Source organism: Streptopelia decaocto, assembly GCF_964273445.1.
Source record: "Streptopelia decaocto genome assembly, chromosome: Z".
NCBI classification, from domain to species: Eukaryota; Metazoa; Chordata; class Aves; order Columbiformes; family Columbidae; genus Streptopelia; species Streptopelia decaocto.
Window position 1 is genome coordinate 35,519,528 of NC_138657.1, and position 20,572 is coordinate 35,540,099.

At 40.4% G+C, this 20,572-nt stretch overlaps 1 protein-coding gene across 1 annotated transcript; it reads right to left on the minus strand.

The window, feature by feature from the left end:
- Positions 1-1,780: 1,780 nt before the first annotated feature.
- Positions 1,781-15,974, minus strand: LYRM7 (LYR motif containing 7). Its single transcript, XM_082074993.1, has 5 exons — positions 15,895-15,974; positions 12,831-12,903; positions 12,106-12,176; positions 8,726-8,807; positions 1,781-2,663 (listed from the first exon to the last, which is right to left on the minus strand). Exons 1-5 carry the CDS (start codon positions 15,910-15,912, stop codon positions 2,578-2,580), a joined length of 330 nt encoding a protein of 109 aa, XP_081931119.1. The 5' UTR covers positions 15,913-15,974; the 3' UTR covers positions 1,781-2,577.
- Positions 15,975-20,572: the final 4,598 nt, after the last annotated feature.

Below are 20,572 nucleotides of genomic sequence, written 5' to 3' on the forward strand. Positions count from 1 at the left end.
ACGCAAAGCCAGCAGTATCAAGAATAGATTCATAACCAAAGCTAAACAAAATGGAAACAGAAGCTGGGGAGATGATTGGGTACTGGAATGCGAACCAATAAATAAGCATGGAATAAGGGGAAGAGGAACAGTTACTGTCACCAATAGCAAAGAGAAGTCTTTAATCACCAGCTGCTCATTAAGCAAGTTTGTGCATCTTTTAAGGTTGGAAAGGAAAATTTGCAGAAAGCAAACACCTGCCCAGACAGCGACCAACTCTGTGATACTTTTAGGCTCAATTCCTTATTGTGACTTGTATTTATCCTGGTCTGGATACACCCGGATTCCCATTTAAGTTCGTATTGAAACAAGAGCAATAAATAGGGCCATCAGTCTCTTACATTAGTAATCTTTCACGTATCGACTTGATTTTCCTCATCTCAGCAGAGCAAAACTCAGTCTGTCTTTGCTGCCCAGGAATGCACAAGGACCATAAAGATACTACACAAGAGTGTAAGGGGACTTGTTCTGAAGGCCAGTAAATTCTACCAACTTTTTTATTTTCAGCAGTTGTGTACGTTATTGAGGTGACTCATTCTGTATTTTTATTACGAATATTCAAGACGTAGGTAAGAAGGAGCACACAAATGCCTGTCGAATCCCACGCCTGATCCTGTAAATTGACATTTCCACACTATCTTTCTATTCATGTGTTATTTTTTGTTAAAAGTAAAAAGCTGAAACACAAGACAGCAGAACAAACCCAGAGCAATAGTCACATGAAAATAGTTTCTTCACTTGCAGTTTTCTCAAGCATCATACAAAGACCGCCATCTACTGTTGACATCACTAAGTCTTTTGGTACATATTTTGCATGGTAACAGTCAATACTATTCTGCATCGCTACCAAAAGAGTGAAGACCTACCAGGCCTCAGTTCCATGACATCAATTTGAAGGATAAAACCACTAGTACACTAACCCCAGAGCCTAAAGCAATGGGTCTGAGAGATGGATTTCCCCCAAATCCAGCACGCCGTGGGATATAAACCTTAATGGCTGTAAAATTTGCCATTCTTGACAGACACCCACTTAATTATTCTTGCTTAAAAATTAGTCACTTTGCTTGAGGTAATGTTCTGTTTCATTTTCTCCTTACAGCCACAACTACCTTCTATTTTTAATCCCTTGCATACCCATCTCTTACACTCCTTATGAAAAAAAAAAAAAAAGTGGGCAGGCTGCAGAGGGATGGGAAACCAAACAGAATATACCTCGTCCTTAGGGAAGTAAACAATACAAGGCGCCTAGAACAGCACATCCCCTACAGACTAAGATGTTTACACAAACAGCAGAAATTGCACTTATTTAATTCCATCTCTCGTTTGTCTGTTGCCTTCTAGCTACAATGCAGGGAGCTATCAGTGCAATTGAAAGGGGATTCCTGACAACTTAGTTGCTGTTGGCTGCCCTGCCCATGGTAGCCAGAGGAACTAGCTTTAAAGAAAAGAGTTCTTGTTGCACTGACATGCTGTGTGAGGAAGAGACTGGATGCAGGCACTAGTTTTCTGTTTTACTCAGTTGGTAAAGCCATTTCAGAAACCATATGGATACACAATATTGACATATTGGAGGCCTATTAGAAACAAACAGGATAACTGGGACCTGAAACACTGCTTAGAGGTAGTACTAGGCTACCTCACCTCGTGTATGAGGTATTCAGATCCTACTATAGTGCCTGTTATCAATGTCACACAGAGAAAATTCTATGAACAGATCATTGTGATGAATTCTGCAAGAAGCGATTAAGTCTCCTTTAAAAAAACGGAAGTGATAAGGGCTTAGTAAATAAATTCACCATGAATTCACTCTAGGCAAGTCAGATCACTTGCATCTAAGCAACAAGCCTCTTTTATTCGGAAAATGCTTCAGTCAGTCACTCTGTAATCACAAGATAAAACAAAAACCTTAAATTAATAAACCATGTGATCTAAACCGACATTGTTAAGTTAGGTTGTGGCTGGGCTATCTTGTTCTGCCATCATCTAAGAACTCAAATCCTGCCACTCCTGCTCGTTCAAAGGTGTGGGGGAGAATAAAAACACTACACACACTCTCCTATCTGTAAAATCTCAATAATTTATTCAGATAAGCCTTAAGACCTGTCTGAAACATCACAGTATACTAGTGCACAATTAATGACAGCTTCAGAAATCATGCTTTTGATGGTGTCACATTACTTCAAAGCAGCATATGATTGACAATAAACTGATAAATAAATATTATCAGGATTAAGAACTCCATTTAACTAGTATTTGGTTTTGAAAAACTCTGGGTTGCTAGGAAACAATATCTGACAACTGTCATAATTAAAAACATTCCTGGCTGAAATAACACAGTTCACCAGTGTATTTTTAAAAGAACTGTGAGTGTTGAGTTTCTGTGTAAGTATTAGTATCTTCCATAGAAGTGCATGATGATATCACAGCACACAATAACATTGGTGTCTTGGTTTCAGTCCCTCTTTTCCTGGTAACAATACTTAACTGTTTTTAAAATTTAGCTTTAACACAGGTATCCAGAGATCTCCTCACAGTATTTTAACGTTCTGGGGATTCACGCTTTTTTGATGGTTTATCAAAGTAAGGAGTATTGTCTTGTAGAAGATCTTTCCTGGGTATGAGCACTGCAACAGAAAAAAAAAAAAAGCCTATGTTATCTTATGGAAAATACTATTTAAAATTCTAAAGTTGTTTTTAAATTTAAATACAAAAAAAATGAGTTACTACAAAAAAATCAGGTTACTGAGAATCTGAACTTCTGGTAAGTGTACACACATCATGGTACCTACCCAAGACAAAATTATATTAAGATTTTTACCTTCTGTTCGTCAGGCTAATGCCTTCCCCCTTTTCCTTTTAAAAGCACTGAAAATATTTTAATAGCATTAAGAATGCACAAAAAAATAGTAAAGTGTTGCAGTAAATTTTAGCAAGTGAGAAAACAGCAATTTCATTATGCCTGAGCCACATCATCCTTACTTCAAGAGTTCAAAAAATTAATACTAAATTTGACTTAGCCCTCTCTCCCAATAACCTGGAATCTGATCTGTAATACTAATTTTGTCTTACCTATTTTAAAGGCCAACAGGAAAATAAAGCATCAAATGAATATTATGGCCATCATATCACCCCAGAAGTGCAGTGTGCTATGGTTTTCTAATCATACACCATTTTAACCTCTTCCTGACTCTAAGTTCTTGCCATCTAGCTCTTCAGAAACCATCTTGTCCTTTCTTCATGAAGGGAAGGAGAAGCTCGGTCCTGTCAGATTTGCTCCAGCAGCAAAAACTAAAGCACAAACAACTAAAATCATAATGCTGTACTTTGACTAGGTCAGACAACTGTGAAAGGTACAGTAAGCCTGTAAAACTGTGTGTGTTTGTGTGCATGTGTGCATAATGAGTAAGACTGGACTTGGCAGTGTTAGGCTAACGGTTAGGCTTGATGACCTAAAAGTTCTTTTCCAACCAAAATGATCCTGTGATTCTGTGATTATTCTGTCCAACGTGCATTGACATCCCACATTTTATAAGAAAGAAAACTGATTCTCTTGAAGGCGTGTTCCTTTTGCATCTCCGTACTGATACTGACACACTTAATAGGTTTCTAAGAGAACAGGTACGTGAAACAGCAATACCAAAGAAAAACAGAATTGGATATGAAGTACAGAAAAGCAAAAGTCCAAACAAATGAAGACTGAAAGAATTTTAAACCTTCCTTTTCAAAGCTAAGTTTTGAACATACATTACCAACACCCTGAATCAAAATCATCAAACATACTGTACGTGTGGTATATTACTAAAATGTAAGCTCTACTTGAATGAGCTTAATCTGAAATTAAAGCAAAATGTAGAGAAGAGACATTTGTATACTACTGAGTAACAGACTGAAACATGAAAAAAACAAATCAGAAAAACTGTCTAATATGACTAACAAGCTCCTAATTGAAGTTGTCTTCTCTTCTGTAAGAAAACCTCAGCCTAATTTCTTTTCTTTAATTTTTAAAGATTTACCAGTGAATCCCAACATGACTATACCCCACTGCATCTCAAATTATTTTTAAAGGATAACATGGCCCTGTGCACTGCTTCTATGACAACAGAGAATGGTTTCACTTGATTAAGAAAAATGTTCCCCTTACCAACATTTATTCTCACTATCTAAGACAAGTCTTTGGCTTTTTATTTTCAGTTATTAAATAGTTATTTTAGAGATACAGGACTGAAATTAAAAGGAAGAAAAAACACCAGGTGTAGTTAAATTGCATATTTTTAGCTATAACACAAAAAGTTAAGAATCAAAATATTCTGACAGGAACTAGTGAAACTAGTGGCAGCACTAGATTTCTCAAACATTTTACCTAGCTTTGTGGTGTTCTGGTGTTCCCTCTCCCCTCCCTTTCTTTCACACAACATAGTAACCAATCACTTCAATCTTGTTTTGGAGGGTAGAGGCAGCACGATGGCTTGGGAATAAGCAAGGAAATAGTATATTTGGGTTGCATTTAAATTAGTAAGTATTTTACTACATTGTCTTTTTTTTTTTTTTTTTCCCAAATAGGCCAATATACTTTCTATTACAGCAAAATAAATCTTCACCTACAAGGTTTCCAAAACAAACATGTAGCACCTAAGATGAAGCACTATGAAACATAAACTTTTCAACTGAGATTGCTTATTTTTATTTGCCAACAAACAGCAACTATAGCAGCCACGTTAGGGCTACACTTCTACTTTGTTGTTGGTGGTGGTAATAAATCTGTCGCAAGCCTCTCATTTAATACAAGATGATACCATAAAAGCAATGTAATTCTATTGGCACTATACAAGTCAGTGTAGAGCATAAAGATATTGATTTTGATCAGCTAAAACTTCTTTAATCAAGGCTCTACTGGAACTGAATACCCCTTCAATGTTCTAAGCAGACTCATATACCTTATATACCTACACAGGCACTCCCTACAACAAACTTCCTGCGAAAAATTGGCTCCTAGGTGCCAAAAAGCAGATCCACTTGATATTGTCATCATATACAGGCACAAGACGTTTGGAGGGGGGACAGTCGGGACACCTGACCCTGAGTGACCAAAGGGATATTACATACCACATGGCATTGTGCTCAGCAGTAAAAGCTGGAAGAAGAAGGAAGAACGGGGAGGCATTTGCAGTGATGGTGTTTGTCTTCCCAAGTAACCATTTGGTGTGATGGAGCCCGGCTTTCCTGGCTATGGCTGAAGACCTGCCTGCCCATGGGAAGTAGTGAATGAATTTCTTCTTACTTTGCTTCCCTGTGTTTATGGCTTTTGCTTTACCTATTAAACTGGTTTTATCTCAACCCATGAGTTTGCTTACGTTTTTGCTCCCCCATCCTACTGTGAGGAGTGAGCAAGTGGCTGTGTGGGGCGTAGCTGCTGACTGGGGTTAAACTACACCACCACCTAGCCATAGATTCAACTGGAAGCTGAAGCCCCACTTCCAACTTTTTTCGTCATTTTAATCTCAGACAATATTTCTTTATAAACAAGAAAGGATGGGAACAGTAGGGTGAAAGATTCAACAAAGTGAAGCAGTAGTGGAAACCACACCCGTTTATAGGTAAAATTTTACACAATACACTGATGATGCTATTCACCATAAACTGCTATCAAAATGTGCTGACGATTACCTCAACTCCCTAAAAATTCTGAACTTTTAGTTTCAGATATTTTCTAATGGCTTACTCTGTGCTACCTGTGACATTAATACTATATAAAGAGCTATACCAGGACTGCCTAATTCAGAGTGCTATATAAATAATCAAAGCTGGATTCTTAGGAAAGATGCAAACACAGTAGAAGCCTGCTCAAAGAAAGGCACATAGAAATAATGTTCTGTAACTGACCAATTTACAAAAAATATTCATTGCCAGGACCTTTAAGAATTATTCATTGTGTAAACTAAAAAAGTAATTTTTTGGTATTAGCTTTGACTGTAAATTCTAACTTTACTGAATACTCTTTACATTTTAAATTTACCAGGACAAGTAAGAATATCTATCCATTCTATGCATTTTTTTGTATTGTTCAATATTATTCTGTGAACTTCTATCATGATGCTCTGGATTTCTTTTCTAAGCATTCCTAATCTTAAATTGGTGATTCACTACATTATCAAGACAAAATACTTCTCACTTCAATATATATTCCAAACACACAGCTCTCAAACTGAAATGGCTGTTTCAAGATTATTGTATTGTTCTTACTGCAGTAAGATCAATTACAGAGAAGCAAAGCTTATATCTATCTAAAACAGATACAGAAAACAAACAAACCTCCAAAACAAAACAACAAAAAAGAAGGATTGGCAAGAGACTGGATAATGACATCTCTTGCATTCATAAGCAGGCCAAATACACTGTGTGTACAGACATATTCCACATTTTTTGCTGCAGTACAAAATTTTCCTGGTTAGTATCAGACTCTGGAAGACTTCCTTCTGCACAAACCTCACTGCCATCATGTCTCTAAGAAGTCTGTAGAATTAGGTGGTGGCAATTGTATCACTTTTTGTTTATGGTGATTTTAAAGGAGGCAATATTAAAGCTCTGCTACAGTCAAAACGGACAAACACCACTACTCTCCCCTTGTCCACTAAGTCAAGCCATTTCACTGTAAAAGGATATCAGTCAGAGAAGATGTCCCCTTTGAAAATCCTTGCTGACAATTCCCAGTCCCCAAGCCGTTCTTAGAACATTTGGAAACACCTTCCAGGAGTGGCTCAGCCACCTTCCCAGATATCAAGGTGAGGCTGACCAGTTTTCCAGATCTTCTCTCTTGTCCTTATTATAAAAAGAGGAGTGATGTTTGCTTTCTTGCAGTCCTCAGGCAACTCCTCTAATCACCATGACCTTTCAAAGATGATCAAAAGTGTCCTTACAATGACAACGGCCAGCTCCTTCATCACCCATGGGTGCACCACATGAGGTCCTGTGGATTTGTCTAAGGCCCATCTGTTCAAATGTTCCCCAGCCCTTTCCTGCTCTACCAAAAGTAAGTCATCCTCACTCCAGACATTCCCAATGATTCAAAGCCCATGACTCCTGAAGGCAAACCTTAGCAGTAAAGACTGAGGTGAAGAAGGTACCAAGCACCTTGGCCTTTTCCATGGCCTTTATTACCAGTTCCCCTGCCCTATTCAGCTGTGGGCCCATATTTTCCCTCCTCTTCCTTCTGCTACTGATATATCCGTAGAAGCTGTTCTTGTGGTCCTTTACATTCCTTGCCAAGATAAAGTCCAGGTGGGCTCTGGCTGTCCTAACCCCAGCCCTACACACTCACACAGTACTAGAATATAAATCAGTATCTGAACATGAATTCATGGAATTCATGTGGCTTTTGTAAGGGATGTTCTGCACCACAGTCCCTGCTGGAGTTCTCTGAAGACCTCTTGGAGGGCTTCCCCAACGTGCTTGGATTCCCAGAAGTCCCTCAGAAAACGCTTTTAAGAAAACAACAGCCTTATTATGACAGAAGGTCTAGCATGGATAAGTCACTGGTTAAACTGTGGAAAGTGAACAATCAATGGACAGGTATCCCAACGGAGAGATGTCTGAAGTTAAGTTCTACAAGTATTTTTGTTAGTATCTGTGCTGTTTAACAAATTTGGAAAACAACAGTCTTTAATGATCCATCCTGAATAAGAAATACATGTAAGTTGACAAGAACAAGTTCACGAGAGAGAAACCCACTGAGGATAACTGAAACAGAAGCAATCCCTGTCTCAGGAAGTGCTGCCAGGTGTAAACAGCTGGAAAATGCAAAAATTCACTTCCTCTGTTCCTATGTTTCTACTGTCATCTGCCTAGGGTCACTGTGGAAGACTCGACACTGGTTTAGACTTATCTTAGGCCTCAATCCAAATGGCTGTTCTAAAGTTAAATGCTTTACCAAATCTAAACCTGAAAACAGTTAAAAAAACTTAAAGACACCATTAAGAGAAACAAAACAATGTACACAGCTGAAAGTTTTTCCTATCCTCTATCACACAGTTGTATGCCGAACCTACTAATTCTCTTGTGTTTCGCTGTAAGATAAAAGAACTTCTAAACCAGGAACTAAAATTTCACAATTAGATACGCTTTTCATCAAAGCCATAGCTCTGTCATGAATCTTCCAAGGCATTATCTGAAACTTAAATTGTCAGAGTAAGATTTTGGAAAAGAACACAATCCCCAAATAAAAAGGTATGCCATGGAGAGCACAAATAAATACTGTATTTGCTAATTCTCCACAGGCAGCTTCTTCCTACTTGGTAGAGCACGCATTGCAGCTAGGACATTTCGGCACACACAGCAACGGATGAGCCAGTATATGTGTGCTGAATTGCTACATAATTGCTATCGCTCCTAATACTTAAGCTACCAAGTTACAACTTTTTTCTCTCTATGAGGGCATTTAATGCACGCACTGCATGTTTTCTAGCAGTCTCTGTATTTCAAAATATTTGTGTAGAAACTTTGTACCTTTGCAACCTCCACCTGTCCCAGGCAAAGCCATTAGTCAACAGGCTTAAACTAAGGGTTTGAGCAGAGAAATTGCAGATAGACAGACTTCTGTCCTCTCTGTCCCTTTACACCGTTTTCAAGTTTCATATTTATTTAGTGAACTACAAGAGTTTAAAATATATTTTTAGCATGCAGCTTTACTCACATATTTTGTCGGAATCTGTGTGAACTGCCTGAATAACAGAAGTTCTGAGAATCACTTCAACATCTGAAGCTACTTTCAGAAGCTAGTAAAAAGAAAAACACACAACAACAAAAAACAACAGAACAGAATAATTTAAATTATATGAAATTATTCCTGAAGACATTTTCCATACTAGACAGCTATTCAAATAATAAAACCAGTCAGTTCTATTACGCAGTTAGTTATGCACTATCTATACATAGCTTTTACTTTGGGGATCCTGGAATAACTTATAGGTTGATATATAACCTACCTTGACATACAGCGTGAGAAGAAGTAAACTTCTGCTCAGGAACGTACAGCAGTATAAAATATATATACCCAATGAAAACTGCACATCAAGGTGGAACCCAACTATCAAAACAAGTAACTAGCTTCCAATGACCACAGACGTTGGTGAATGCCTCAATATATTCGACTGCGCCTAATGAAAGGCAAATCTTGTTCTTCCAACATTCCTGCTCATTAAATTTGGAGGCAAAAATATGGGCAAAACACGAAAAGAATTAAGAATACTGAAGTTTCACAGAAAAGGAGTATAGGAACAAGGCCCTACCTAAACATTTGAAAAGGCACTAATATTTGGCAAAAGACCTAGGATTCTTTTCCTCATCCAGAGGAGAAGCAGAAGCACTCTTGCTAGTTTTGCTGAGTGATTAAGAGAATCCAAATAGTTTTTTATTTCTGTGTCAGAAATAAATGAAAATGCACAAATGAGACACTTTGGAAGACATGCTTACACTAGGAAGTAGGGTGTACCAACAGAAGTGGATCTTTGCAAGAGTTAGAGCTCAAGACTTGACATCTACACTGAATTTCTCCTCTCCCTTTCCAAGGGTTTGCACCAGTTACCCTATTGAATGTCTATTAGCAGCCAGGCTGCATGCTCCTGGCACACACCTTCTTCTTCAGATTCATCTTAAAGGAATTCTGCTATTTGCTCTGAGACTACTTCACAAACAAGCCAAATCCCAGGGAGTGGCGATAACCAAGATAACTTCAGAAGTGCACTCCTCATCAGAAAATGTTGCAACAGATTCAGGTGACACATCTCACATTCTGATACTGCAGACAGTCACTCCTTCCTGCTGAGGTTACTACATAACTAAATATTTGATGTCATATTAGAGGACATTTCTGACAAAATAAAATGCACATTTGGTTGGTCAATATTCATTTTTTTGGCTGCTGTACAAAGCAGAACACTAACACCCCTGTGTTTATGCAAGTGTACAAATTCCCACAGTCCTGTTTGTAATTTGATCCAGTTCATCTGCCTCTGAGTCTATTCAGTGTGTATATATATATGTTTACATAATAAATATGACAGGTTCTATGATGTTCTAGGGTTCTGTACTTGTGATGAAAGTCTAGAATTTCTTCCACTGACACATTTAATACAGATATCATAGAATGTCCTGAGTTGGAAGGGACTCACAAGGATCATCGAGTCCAGCTCCTGTCCCTGCACAGGACAACCCCACAGTTCACACCACGTGTCTGAGGGCGTTGTCCAGTGTCTTCTTGAACACTGTCAGGCTTGGGGCCATGACACCTCCCTGGGGAGCCTGCTTCAGTGCTCCACCACCCTCTGGGTGAAGAACCTTTTCCTAATGTCCAACCGAAACCTTCCCTGGTACATCTTCCTGCCATTCCCTCGGGTTCTGTCATTGGTCACCAGAGAAAAGAGATCACCATCTGCTCCTCCTCCTCCCCTTGTGAGGAAGCTGTAGCCGCCATGAGGTCTCCCATGAGGTGTCCTCTTCTCCAGGCTGAACAAGCCAAGTGACTTTAGTTGCTCCTCACACGGCTTCCCCTCTAAACCCTTCAGCAAAGCCATAGCCCTCTTCTGGACACTCTCCAGTAGCTTTATATCCTTTTTACCCTGTGTTGCCCAGAACTGCACACAGTGCTCCAGGTGAGGCTGCACCAGTGCAGAGCAGAGTGGAACAATCACCTCCCTCATCCCGCTGGCAATGCTGTGCTTGATGCACCCCAGGACATGGGTGGCCCTCTTGGCTGCCAGGGCACTGTTGGCTCATGTTCAACTTGCCATCGACCAGAATCCCCAGATCCCGCTCTGCAGAGCCGCTTTCCAGCATCTTGTCCCCCAGTCTGTATGTACAGCCAGGGTTGCTATGTCCCAGGTGCAAAATCCAGGACTTGCCCTTGTTGAACTTCATGCAGCTGGTGATTGCCCAGTTCTCTATCTAGATCCCTCTGCAACCTCTATTAACCCATGCTAAAAAGTTACATACGTGTATTTTGCAGGTTGTCATCCCTAACAAATATAGCTTTAAAAATTACAGCAAGGATTTGTTCTGTATATCTACAACAAAAAGAACATACAATTTAATGGCTCAGACACTGGAAACACAAAGACACAAGTACTGCTATAGGGGCCTAACAACAAGCAGAAATGCTATAAAGTCCTACATAAATGCTAAGAGCTATTCATGTTATTGTCCAGTGGATGGTATGATGCAAAGTTTTAGATTTACTTCTGCAAAGGACAGATGGAGGCACTTTCTTCCAATTAGTGCCCAGTGACAATGCAAATAGAATCAGTTAAAAGGCTGAATGACAAGGCCTGAATTATTCACTCTGTATGGATGTTAAGAACTAAAAATATCTAAAATACAGATGTTTCATTTCAGGCCTCAGTAAGCTTTAGAAAAATGACTCAGTAAAAACTGTTAAGATAACAACTGAGCAAAGGTAACTTACACAGTGAGTTAACAGAACATTTTACTCCTTTTAATGCACCATGAGAAAAGAAAAAGCAAAAATCCCAGTAGTATAATTGATACCTCAGTATATACAATAGTCATGATCATTTGGCTTTTTTTTGCCTCCAATGAAAGATGTTGCCTCATTTGTGATCAGGAACCAAAGCAATTCTCATGTCTGCCAGTAATTGAGCAGACTGTTTAATTTTTCTGTACTTTTTGTCTATCCAACAAAACCCAAGCAAATTTAAGTGAACACAGCTCAGATAGACATTATGAGCCAAATATAAAAAATATTTACATGAAAATAGCAACGTATACCATTTTTTCCCATAATTTTATTAGAAGCTTCAAAATAAGCATATTGAACTACCAGAAGACACTTTCTCATTATGTATTTTTGAATGTACAAAATTCTATAACATACTATTAATACCAATGGACATATCAATATATCTATAAACTAAGATCCATGTAAAAGCCTTTTCAAACTCATCTGGCTCTCATAATGTCTCAGTAAGTGCTCACATTGGTTTAGAGACCCTTTAAGTAAATATCTCATATATAAGTACTTCTATGCTAAGTGGAAAAACCAATGAAAACAGGAAGTACCTCATTTATCTTCTCTTCAGATGTCTCATATTGGTTATTCCTGAATTCTTCATTTATCTTCTGTCTTGCAGCTATATAAGGTAAACAAAAAAACCTAAAGTGCAAACAACAACAACAAAATCTATCTTGTCTTTGTCACTGCCTCAAAGGTCAGAATTCTATGTCCTTTATAGAACCTTCCTGGTACACTCTGCCTCAAGTATGTTAATATAAGATTTCTATGGAATTCAGGTGATGTTGTAATTTAAGTTGACTGTTATAGGAACATAATTGCCTATCTAGCATTCTGACCTTAAAAATAACTAACATACAGAAGTCACTACTGCAAGTTGGTTTACTAAAAAAATCAATATTTATCCCCTGAGGAGCAACCGTACATAAAATCAACTCAAATGCTTAGTACATTTAAAAATGCTTTGCTGGGCTGAAGAGAGGAAGTAAAAAAAAAAAGGGGGGGGGAGTGAGGGGAAACCAGGAAGATCACCAAGATTCCAAAAAGATATGTTTTCCTTAAGAAATATACTTTGAGTGCTTGAGTCTCACAACCAGGTTTTTGTTTCAAATTAATGGATGTCTGGTTATGGACACACAAGTTTTCCCAATGATTATGCATAAAATGTGGAAGGCAATAATTTAAAGAATGACTATGTTAAGAATTCTCTGTATTTAGAGAAGGTTCCACAGAAACATAGTAAGCATCCGCCACACAAAAAAATCTCTCTTACCTTCAAGAGCTCTGGTATCATTTTTAAAAACTTCTTGCCGGGTTCTGTGTAGTAATTTAAAAAGCTTCAAAACCTGCCAATACAACATAATAGAATTAGCTTGTTTGCTAGCAGAATTCTTAGTCAAAATGAACATGTAGTTTAAGAGTGTTCTAGTTGATCTTTCAGGTTCTTTCCATTTAGAATAGAACTTGATATGGAATCAGTATCTAAGATATTTTACCTCAGTTTCTGATCAAATAATTTGTAGCCAAAGCAGATGTGAAGAAATCAAAACCCTAGATAGTTCTCTATGCTTCAAATTAATCCAAGATGCTAGAGAGTACTAGCACCACACCCCTAAATAATCATTTGGCATGACAGGAATATAATCCTGAAAATACATTGATGCAAACATGTTTATTTTGCCAATAACAAAAACACATAACAGAATTGGAATAACTCTAAAAGTCAAGTCACCTGAAGGAACTATCAAGGGTAGATCACTGGATATTTTCAGATTGCAAAAAAAAAGGTAGAAATATAAATGGCTGCAGTATTCTCACATTTACAAGCCAACGTAAGAAAAGTGAATTTCAAAAAGATCTCCAACTGTGTATTAACTAATTCAACAATTATTTTTCATGTCTCCTTATAATACCTAGATATAATCTTCTACAGGTGATGTGGCAAAACCAACTTAAACCAAAGTCCTTCCCACACTAAAAATTAGGATTTACAATGTAGAGATAATGCACCTCAGCATGTACATAAAGTAAAACCCCCAAGAATCACAACTCACAGTCATGCTGTTTGGCTATTTATACACGCAGACCATAATGAAATTAAAGAAATCCCAAAGTCCTTATCAGAATTTGTTGATGTTTGTCAGAGATTGAAAAGAATCTGTGACAAGCACAGAAAAAATGAAACCAAACTTGATAACGAGACAAGATACATGTTTAATTATTTCTAGTACTTTCTAGTGTGTTTTTACATCTCTAGAAGGCACAATTCTGGGTAGCTTATGACAATCTTAAATTGTTTTGTCATAATTCATATTCCAAAAATGTCTTAGAAGGATGCAGAGGAAACACAGGGCTGTAACTGAGGAATAACCACCTTCTTCATCAGCATGTGCTGTATTTGTGAGTGGGAAATGCAAAACACTATCCCCTAAAGGTGAAAACCCAATAAAAACACCTCAGCAGTGCCTTGAAAAAAATGTTGCCTGTTTTAAATCTGCTAACGACAGAGAGCAGAACTGCAAGCTTCTCTGAAAGCTACTACTTCCAACAGATGTCAACACACTTTTACATTTTCAAGCTAGATTCTCACCCTCCGCTCAGCTGGTCACTTGGCTACACGTTGAGATAATTAATCCAGAAGTGTACACACACAAAAAGAGAGTTTTGTGGAAGAAGACATAAAACAGTAAGAAGAGGGAACCTTCCAGTCTACTGCTGCTTCTTTAACATAATACTACCACAACTTTAGTGCTATTAAGGGACAACTTGCAAGTATGAACAAATTCAAATCTCACTTCATGTGGATTAGACCATGTCATTGTTTCCACTGTGATTTATGATTTAGCCTCCTGTTGAGTATATGATACTGCACTACAAATGTTTATGGAAAGAGGACAAATCAGTGCATTCTCAATTGCTTGAGAGTCTCAGGAATATTTAAGTAAAAAACGTTTGTCACTTTTACAAGAGTTAGTATGTCACCTGACAATCAGTTAAATCAGCCTGAGCAGAGACATATAGAAGAGAACATGGACTCTGGTAATTCCTTTTCAGCTTCTGTGTCTTTAATAATTAGCAACTGAACAGAATAATGTTGCCTCTAATTGCAGCATTCCCCAAATGGCTGAATCTGTGGAAAGTAAACCAACAGAATTAAAACCCAGCAAATACATTTCTTGTTCTGTAGACCTATTTTAAGAGATTTGACTAAATTATTTAGACAGGACATCCTGAAGTATTTCTACCCCACAGTATTTTTTCCATCTTCGCAAACAGTAAAATTAATATTACAAATGGTTTTGAAAGACATATGTTGTGAAACCTGTAGGAGTGTTTTACGGTTATTCTGAACTCTTTGATCAACAATTTTCTGGCGTCTTCCTCTGTTATTTGCAAATTTCTGCAGACCCCTCCTGGAAAGTTCTTCACCACATTGGAGTAGATGACTTTGAAACAAGATATATTAATGCAGGCTCCCTTGAGCTCTACAGTCACCTGAAGAAACATAGAATTCCCCTAATACATCAGTGTATTAGTATCCCAAATACTAAGCTTTAGAACACTTCTAAAACAGGGGCTCAACTCCCCCCACCAAGTACTCTATATTGCAAAGATTAAAGGTTTAAATAAGTCCCGTCTTTGCTTTTCTCCATCTTCTCATCACAATTCATTCTCTTTATGTATATTAACTTCCACTTGTAGTCTCTCAACGTGTTCCTTTTTCCACGACAGACTTTGCATGCAAAACTCCATGTTCAATTACCCAGTGTCATGTCCTTTTTGGCCTGAAAGCCCCTGCCTGTTAACGCTCAGAATAAATGCCAGTAACTGCTAAGAAAAACGTTCCTGCCCTCCAACGGCATACAAGGAAAAACTCCCCTGGGTATATAATGTGTCTAGTTATCATTTACACGCTAGTGTTGTAAATTTGAGAGGGAACACAGGTCGGCGCTGCATGCACTACCACCAGCTCCAAGCACGGCGGCCACCAGGCAGCGCAGGAGGGACTAAAACCCGGGACACGGCGGCAATCACCCGCCTGTGGCACGCTGCGGAAGGAGAGACTGCCCGCTTCACGCAGGGCGCAGGCCGCACGGGGTGGGCAGGGTCGGCCCCGCGGTCGCTGCGAGGAGGGGGCCAGCAACCACCGCCGCCGCCTCAAACGGGACCGGCCCCGCGCGGGCGCTCCCCGACTCCAAGTCACTCGAGGCGACCCCCGAACACCGCGAAGGCCCCGCTCTCCCCCGACAGCCTCGGAAGACATGGCCAAGATGTCGCCGCACCAGGACACACCGAGTCCCCCGCCTCTCCCCGCCGCGCATGCGCGCCAGGCTCACCTGCCCGCGGCTCGCCATGGCGACCGCCGTTCTCTTCCGGCCCGAGGGAGCGGGGAAGTGACGAATGAACACGTTCCAGCCCCTCCTCCTCCCGCGCCGCCACGCTACCGGTGCCGCCGCCAACGGTGCCCCGCCGGGCGACACTCGCCGCCGCCCGTGTTCCGGGCACTCTCTGCCCCGCCGCGGGCGCTCCGGGGCGGCCAATCGAACCCCTGCTGCCTTCGCTGGTGGCTCTGCCAGGCATAAAATAAATAACGTGTTTGCACCTGCTTCCCTCTGAAGAAAGATGTCATAGATTCAAACGCGTGACTGGAAAGCCATCAGTTTGTGGCCAACACATTATTTCGCACCGCTGGCCATTACTTCCCAGAAGCACTTGATTGAATTTTAATTCCTTCTTCTTCTTCTTCTTTTTTTTTTTAAAAAAAAAAAAAAAAAAAAAGAAGCTGATATGGAGGTAACCAACGATTATTTACCAGAACTGATTGAACCATTTGATATCCTGCTTGATCATCTTTTCTCTTGGAGAGAATACTCTGATGGGGGCTGTATGGGGATATAGCGGAAGATTTGGCGAGGAGATTAGTTAAATGTAAATACGCTCATTTTTAATTTTTTCCAACTTGTAAGTCTCTCTCCCTTTTCCTCCTTTTACCTTTCCTAGTGGGAAGGCTGGGTGGCTTAACAGAGAAGGTCTGCCATGATTTATTGTCACCCTGCAGTAAAAGGCGACAGCTGCAAGTGCACATTGCTGGCTCATGTCCAATCTTTCATTCACCAGTACCCCCAAGTCCTTCTCTGCAAGGCTGCTCTCAATGCCTCCATCCCCCAGCCTGTATTGATACTGGAGGTTGCCCAAGCCCAGCTGCAGGACCTTGCACTTGGCCTTGCTGAACCTCATGAGGTTCACATGGGCCCACTTCTCAAGCTTTTCCAGGTCCCTCTGGGTGGCATCCTGTCCCTCAGGAGTGTCAACTGCACCACTCAGCTTTGTGCTACCCACAAACTTGCTGAGGTTGCACTTGTTCCCAATGTTTGTGTCATTGATGAAGGTATTAAATAATACTGGTCCCAGTATGGACCCCTGAGTCACATCACTTGTTACGGTGTCCATCCAGACATTGTGCCATTGACCACCACACTCTGGGTGCAACCATCCGGCCAGTTCCTCATCCACCAAACAGTCCACCCACCAAATCCACACCTCTCCAATTTAGAGAGAGGATGTTGTATGGCACCACATCAAATGTTTTATAGAAATCCAGACAGACAACATCAGTAGCCCTTCTGTATGGGGATATAGCGGAAGATTTGGCAAGGAGATTAGTTAAATGTAAATACGCTCAAGTGACTTGCACCTGTCTGTATAAAAAGCACATACATCACACTAATTGTTTTACTGACCTTGTGTGCTTGATGAGTAGAACCTCCGTGTTAGAGTGAGAAACTCTAGGCACCTTATCACTATGTTTGAGATTCCTGCTTTGCTGTGAGAAAGAGCGGAAGGCTGCGCCTGCCTGAAGCCTTGAAATACGGGCAAGCTCAGCAGGCCCAGTGATCTTCCAGCAGGGCTGAACTGACCAGTGCCTGCATCCCCGCTGGTGTCACCTCTGCCTGGGAGCTCAGGTGTGGCTTCGGAGATCCGCCAGTAGAGAGGTAACTAAAATAAAACTTGCTCTTTGCAAATGCATTTGTGGCCTCTGGCTCTTCTTGCGACGTGCCTGTGTATGTGTACACAGGGCCTGAAGAACAACTACAACATTGAAACAATTACCCTGGTTTTATGCCCTCTAAAGTCGGACATGAATCCAGCCTAACACTGGAAAAAAGCCAGGCATGGTTCTTTAGGTGACCTAAAGAAGAATCACAAAATCAGAGAATGATTGGGGTTGGAAGGGACATCTGGAGATCATCTAGTCCAACCCATCTGCTAAAGCAGGTTCACCCAGAGCAGATCGCACAGGAATGTGTCCTGGCAGGTCTTGAATTTCTCCAGAGAAGAAGACTCCACAACCTCTCTGGGCAGCCTGTTCCACTGCCCTGGCACACTCAAAGAAGTTTCTCCTCATGTTCAGGTGGAACCTCCTATGCTTCAGTCTGTACCCATTGCCTCTCATCCTACTGTTGGGCACCACTGACAAGAGGCTGGTCCCATCCTCTTGACACCCACCCTTGGGATATTTATAGACATTAATGAGATCCCCTCTCAGCCTTTTCTTCTCCAGGCTAAACAGACTCAGCTCTCTCAGTCTCTCCTTATAAGAAAGATGCTCCAGGCCCCTAATCTTCTTCGTAGCCCACCACTGGACTCCTTCCAGTAATTCCTTGTCCTTCTTAAACTGGGGAGCCCAGAACTGGATGCAGTACTCCAGATGAGGCCACACCAGGGTAGAGCAGAGGGGAAGGATAATGTCCCTCGACCTGCTGGTCACACTTTTCGTAATGCACCCCAGGATACCATTGGCCTTCTTGGCCACAAAGGCACATTTTTCACTAGTGATCAACCTGTTGTCACACAGAACTCCAAGTCCTTTTCTGCAGCACTTCTGTCCAGCAGGTCCACCCCTAACCTGTACTGGTGCCTGGGGTTGTTCCTCCCCAGGTGCAGGACCTTACAGTGCCCCTGTTGAACTTCATCAGGTTCTTCTCTGCCCAATAGTTACAGGTTTTGACACCAGATGACAGGTGTCAGGGTCCTGAGTACACTAAGAACCCTCAGGGGCCAGAACAGCCTGCTGCCCAGGACCCCACGTTGGCCCCCAGGGCCTGTGACAGCACAGGTGAGTCCGTCTCCAGCTCTGCCATGGCCTCAAGGGTGGCTTGGCCTGTGGGGGTTCAGCAATCAGCACCGTGTGTTCACAAGATTCTGTTGTACGTGAGGACATGGAGGCTCCATCCTCTAAATTTTTCTACTTTATTACAGATTACCACAAAAATCACCACTAGCAAGGGTACCTATGATTAACAAAGCAAATGCAGATCTATCTCAAGCTATTTCAAATTACTGTCAGCAATCAGTAATAGCAGCAATCAGTTGTATAGCAACATTATAGCAACAACCAAATAGGAATTTACTATTGCAGGTTACTACAAACTTCCCATGAGTGAAGCAATTTATCAACAACATAATAACAGATATATTATGACAGATGACTTGTGTGGATACATCATAATACCAGTATGAAGTGAATTTCAGAAAGAGTGGAGGACACACCATCCCAGAGTGGGGAGGGCAGACCAAACTGACCACAGAGTCTCAGCAGGGAGTCTGGAGTCAAGCAGGTGTCCACGGTGGGAGTCCAAGACCGCACAGAAAGTTTCTGCAGGGAGTTCAGCCTGTGCAAGAAAGGTGAAGTATGTGCAGCACAGGATGTTCTCAGAGAGAGAATCTGCATTTTGGAAAAAAAGCAAGTCATTTTTATATCATAGAGACATAAGAAGATGTAGGACACCACCACTGTGAGCAGCCAACAGGTGCTGTTAATTTCTGTTTTCCACCTGGAACAGTCAATAGATGATGATGTTTCCTGGTCTTTCAGATCAGTTTTATTTTGCCAGATTGTTTTCCCTTTTCCAAGACTATTTTTTCACCTTTTTCAGATGAAAAGTTGCTGTTACAGCTCCTTGTTTCTATGCTTATTGACGGTATTTGAGGATGTCTCTGTTTTCTAGGTATGCAGCTGCTTGCCTTGCCCACAGCCTACTGACCAGTCCAGCCTCGGCCCAGCCATCCCAGGGTTGTGTCTGGTACTTTCAGACCCAATTGGTGTCCTCCAGAAAACAAAACAAGCTTGTGCTTCAGTAGCACTTTACCCAGCATTAGCTACAGGAAGCAGAAAGATTTTAAACGTCCTCAACTCTACTGCTTCGCTAGACCTCTAGCTTCAATATACAGTCTATTTCATTGTTTAATTGAAATTACATTCAAAGCTAATTGAAGTGAAGGAACACTAAACTATTACTAAATATTTTCAATATTTCAGATTTCCTAAATATCATCATTTTGGACTATGTACCTCATAAAGAAACTTGATACATTAGCAGGAGAAATGATCCCTACTCATATATCCATTTGCAGGAATATTTATTGCAGCTGTGAATGAATAAATTAAGTCATCTGAAAAGGCCTTTGTGTATCCAAAACAATATAAAATTTGACATTTACATAGTGAGACAAAGATATATGTTGATGTCAACTGTATGAAAAAAATGCTTTGGCTTTTTCAGAGAAACTTCTTAAATTGTCTCCTTATGTCTTCTCTTAATATAGAAATATGCTTTCTAGACCGACTCCACAGCAGCCCGTGGAACTACTTAACGTACACTAACATGTACAGATGGAATGTGAATAAAGATTTATATGTTAAGCTGTTCCAGAGTCTATCTAGCTAGTAATATTCTTTCACAAAATGTTTAATTCCCAAGAATATAGGGCAATAACATTACTCACATATTTGCTTAATAACCATGTTTAGACAACAATAGAAAGCAAATAAATTTGCCCCTGAAGCACCAATACTATTGTTTTAGCCATCATACTCCAATATTATCCGTAGAACATATACATGTCAAAATATATACAGTACCATCAAGTGAGGAACAGAATATCCTTCCAGTGTTCCATGAGCTTTATCAGGGCTTTGTTTAGGGTATCTCGAGATACATAATTTCAGAGTTA

Coding starts and splice junctions, on each gene's coding strand:
- LYRM7 (XM_082074993.1), bottom strand. Junction 12,177..12,830: donor TGATACCAGAGCTCTTGAAG/GTAAGAGAGATT, acceptor TACCTTATATAG/CTGCAAGACAGAAGATAAAT. Junction 8,808..12,105: donor CTGAAGAGAAGATAAATGAG/GTACTTCCTGTT, acceptor TCTTTTTACTAG/CTTCTGAAAGTAGCTTCAGA.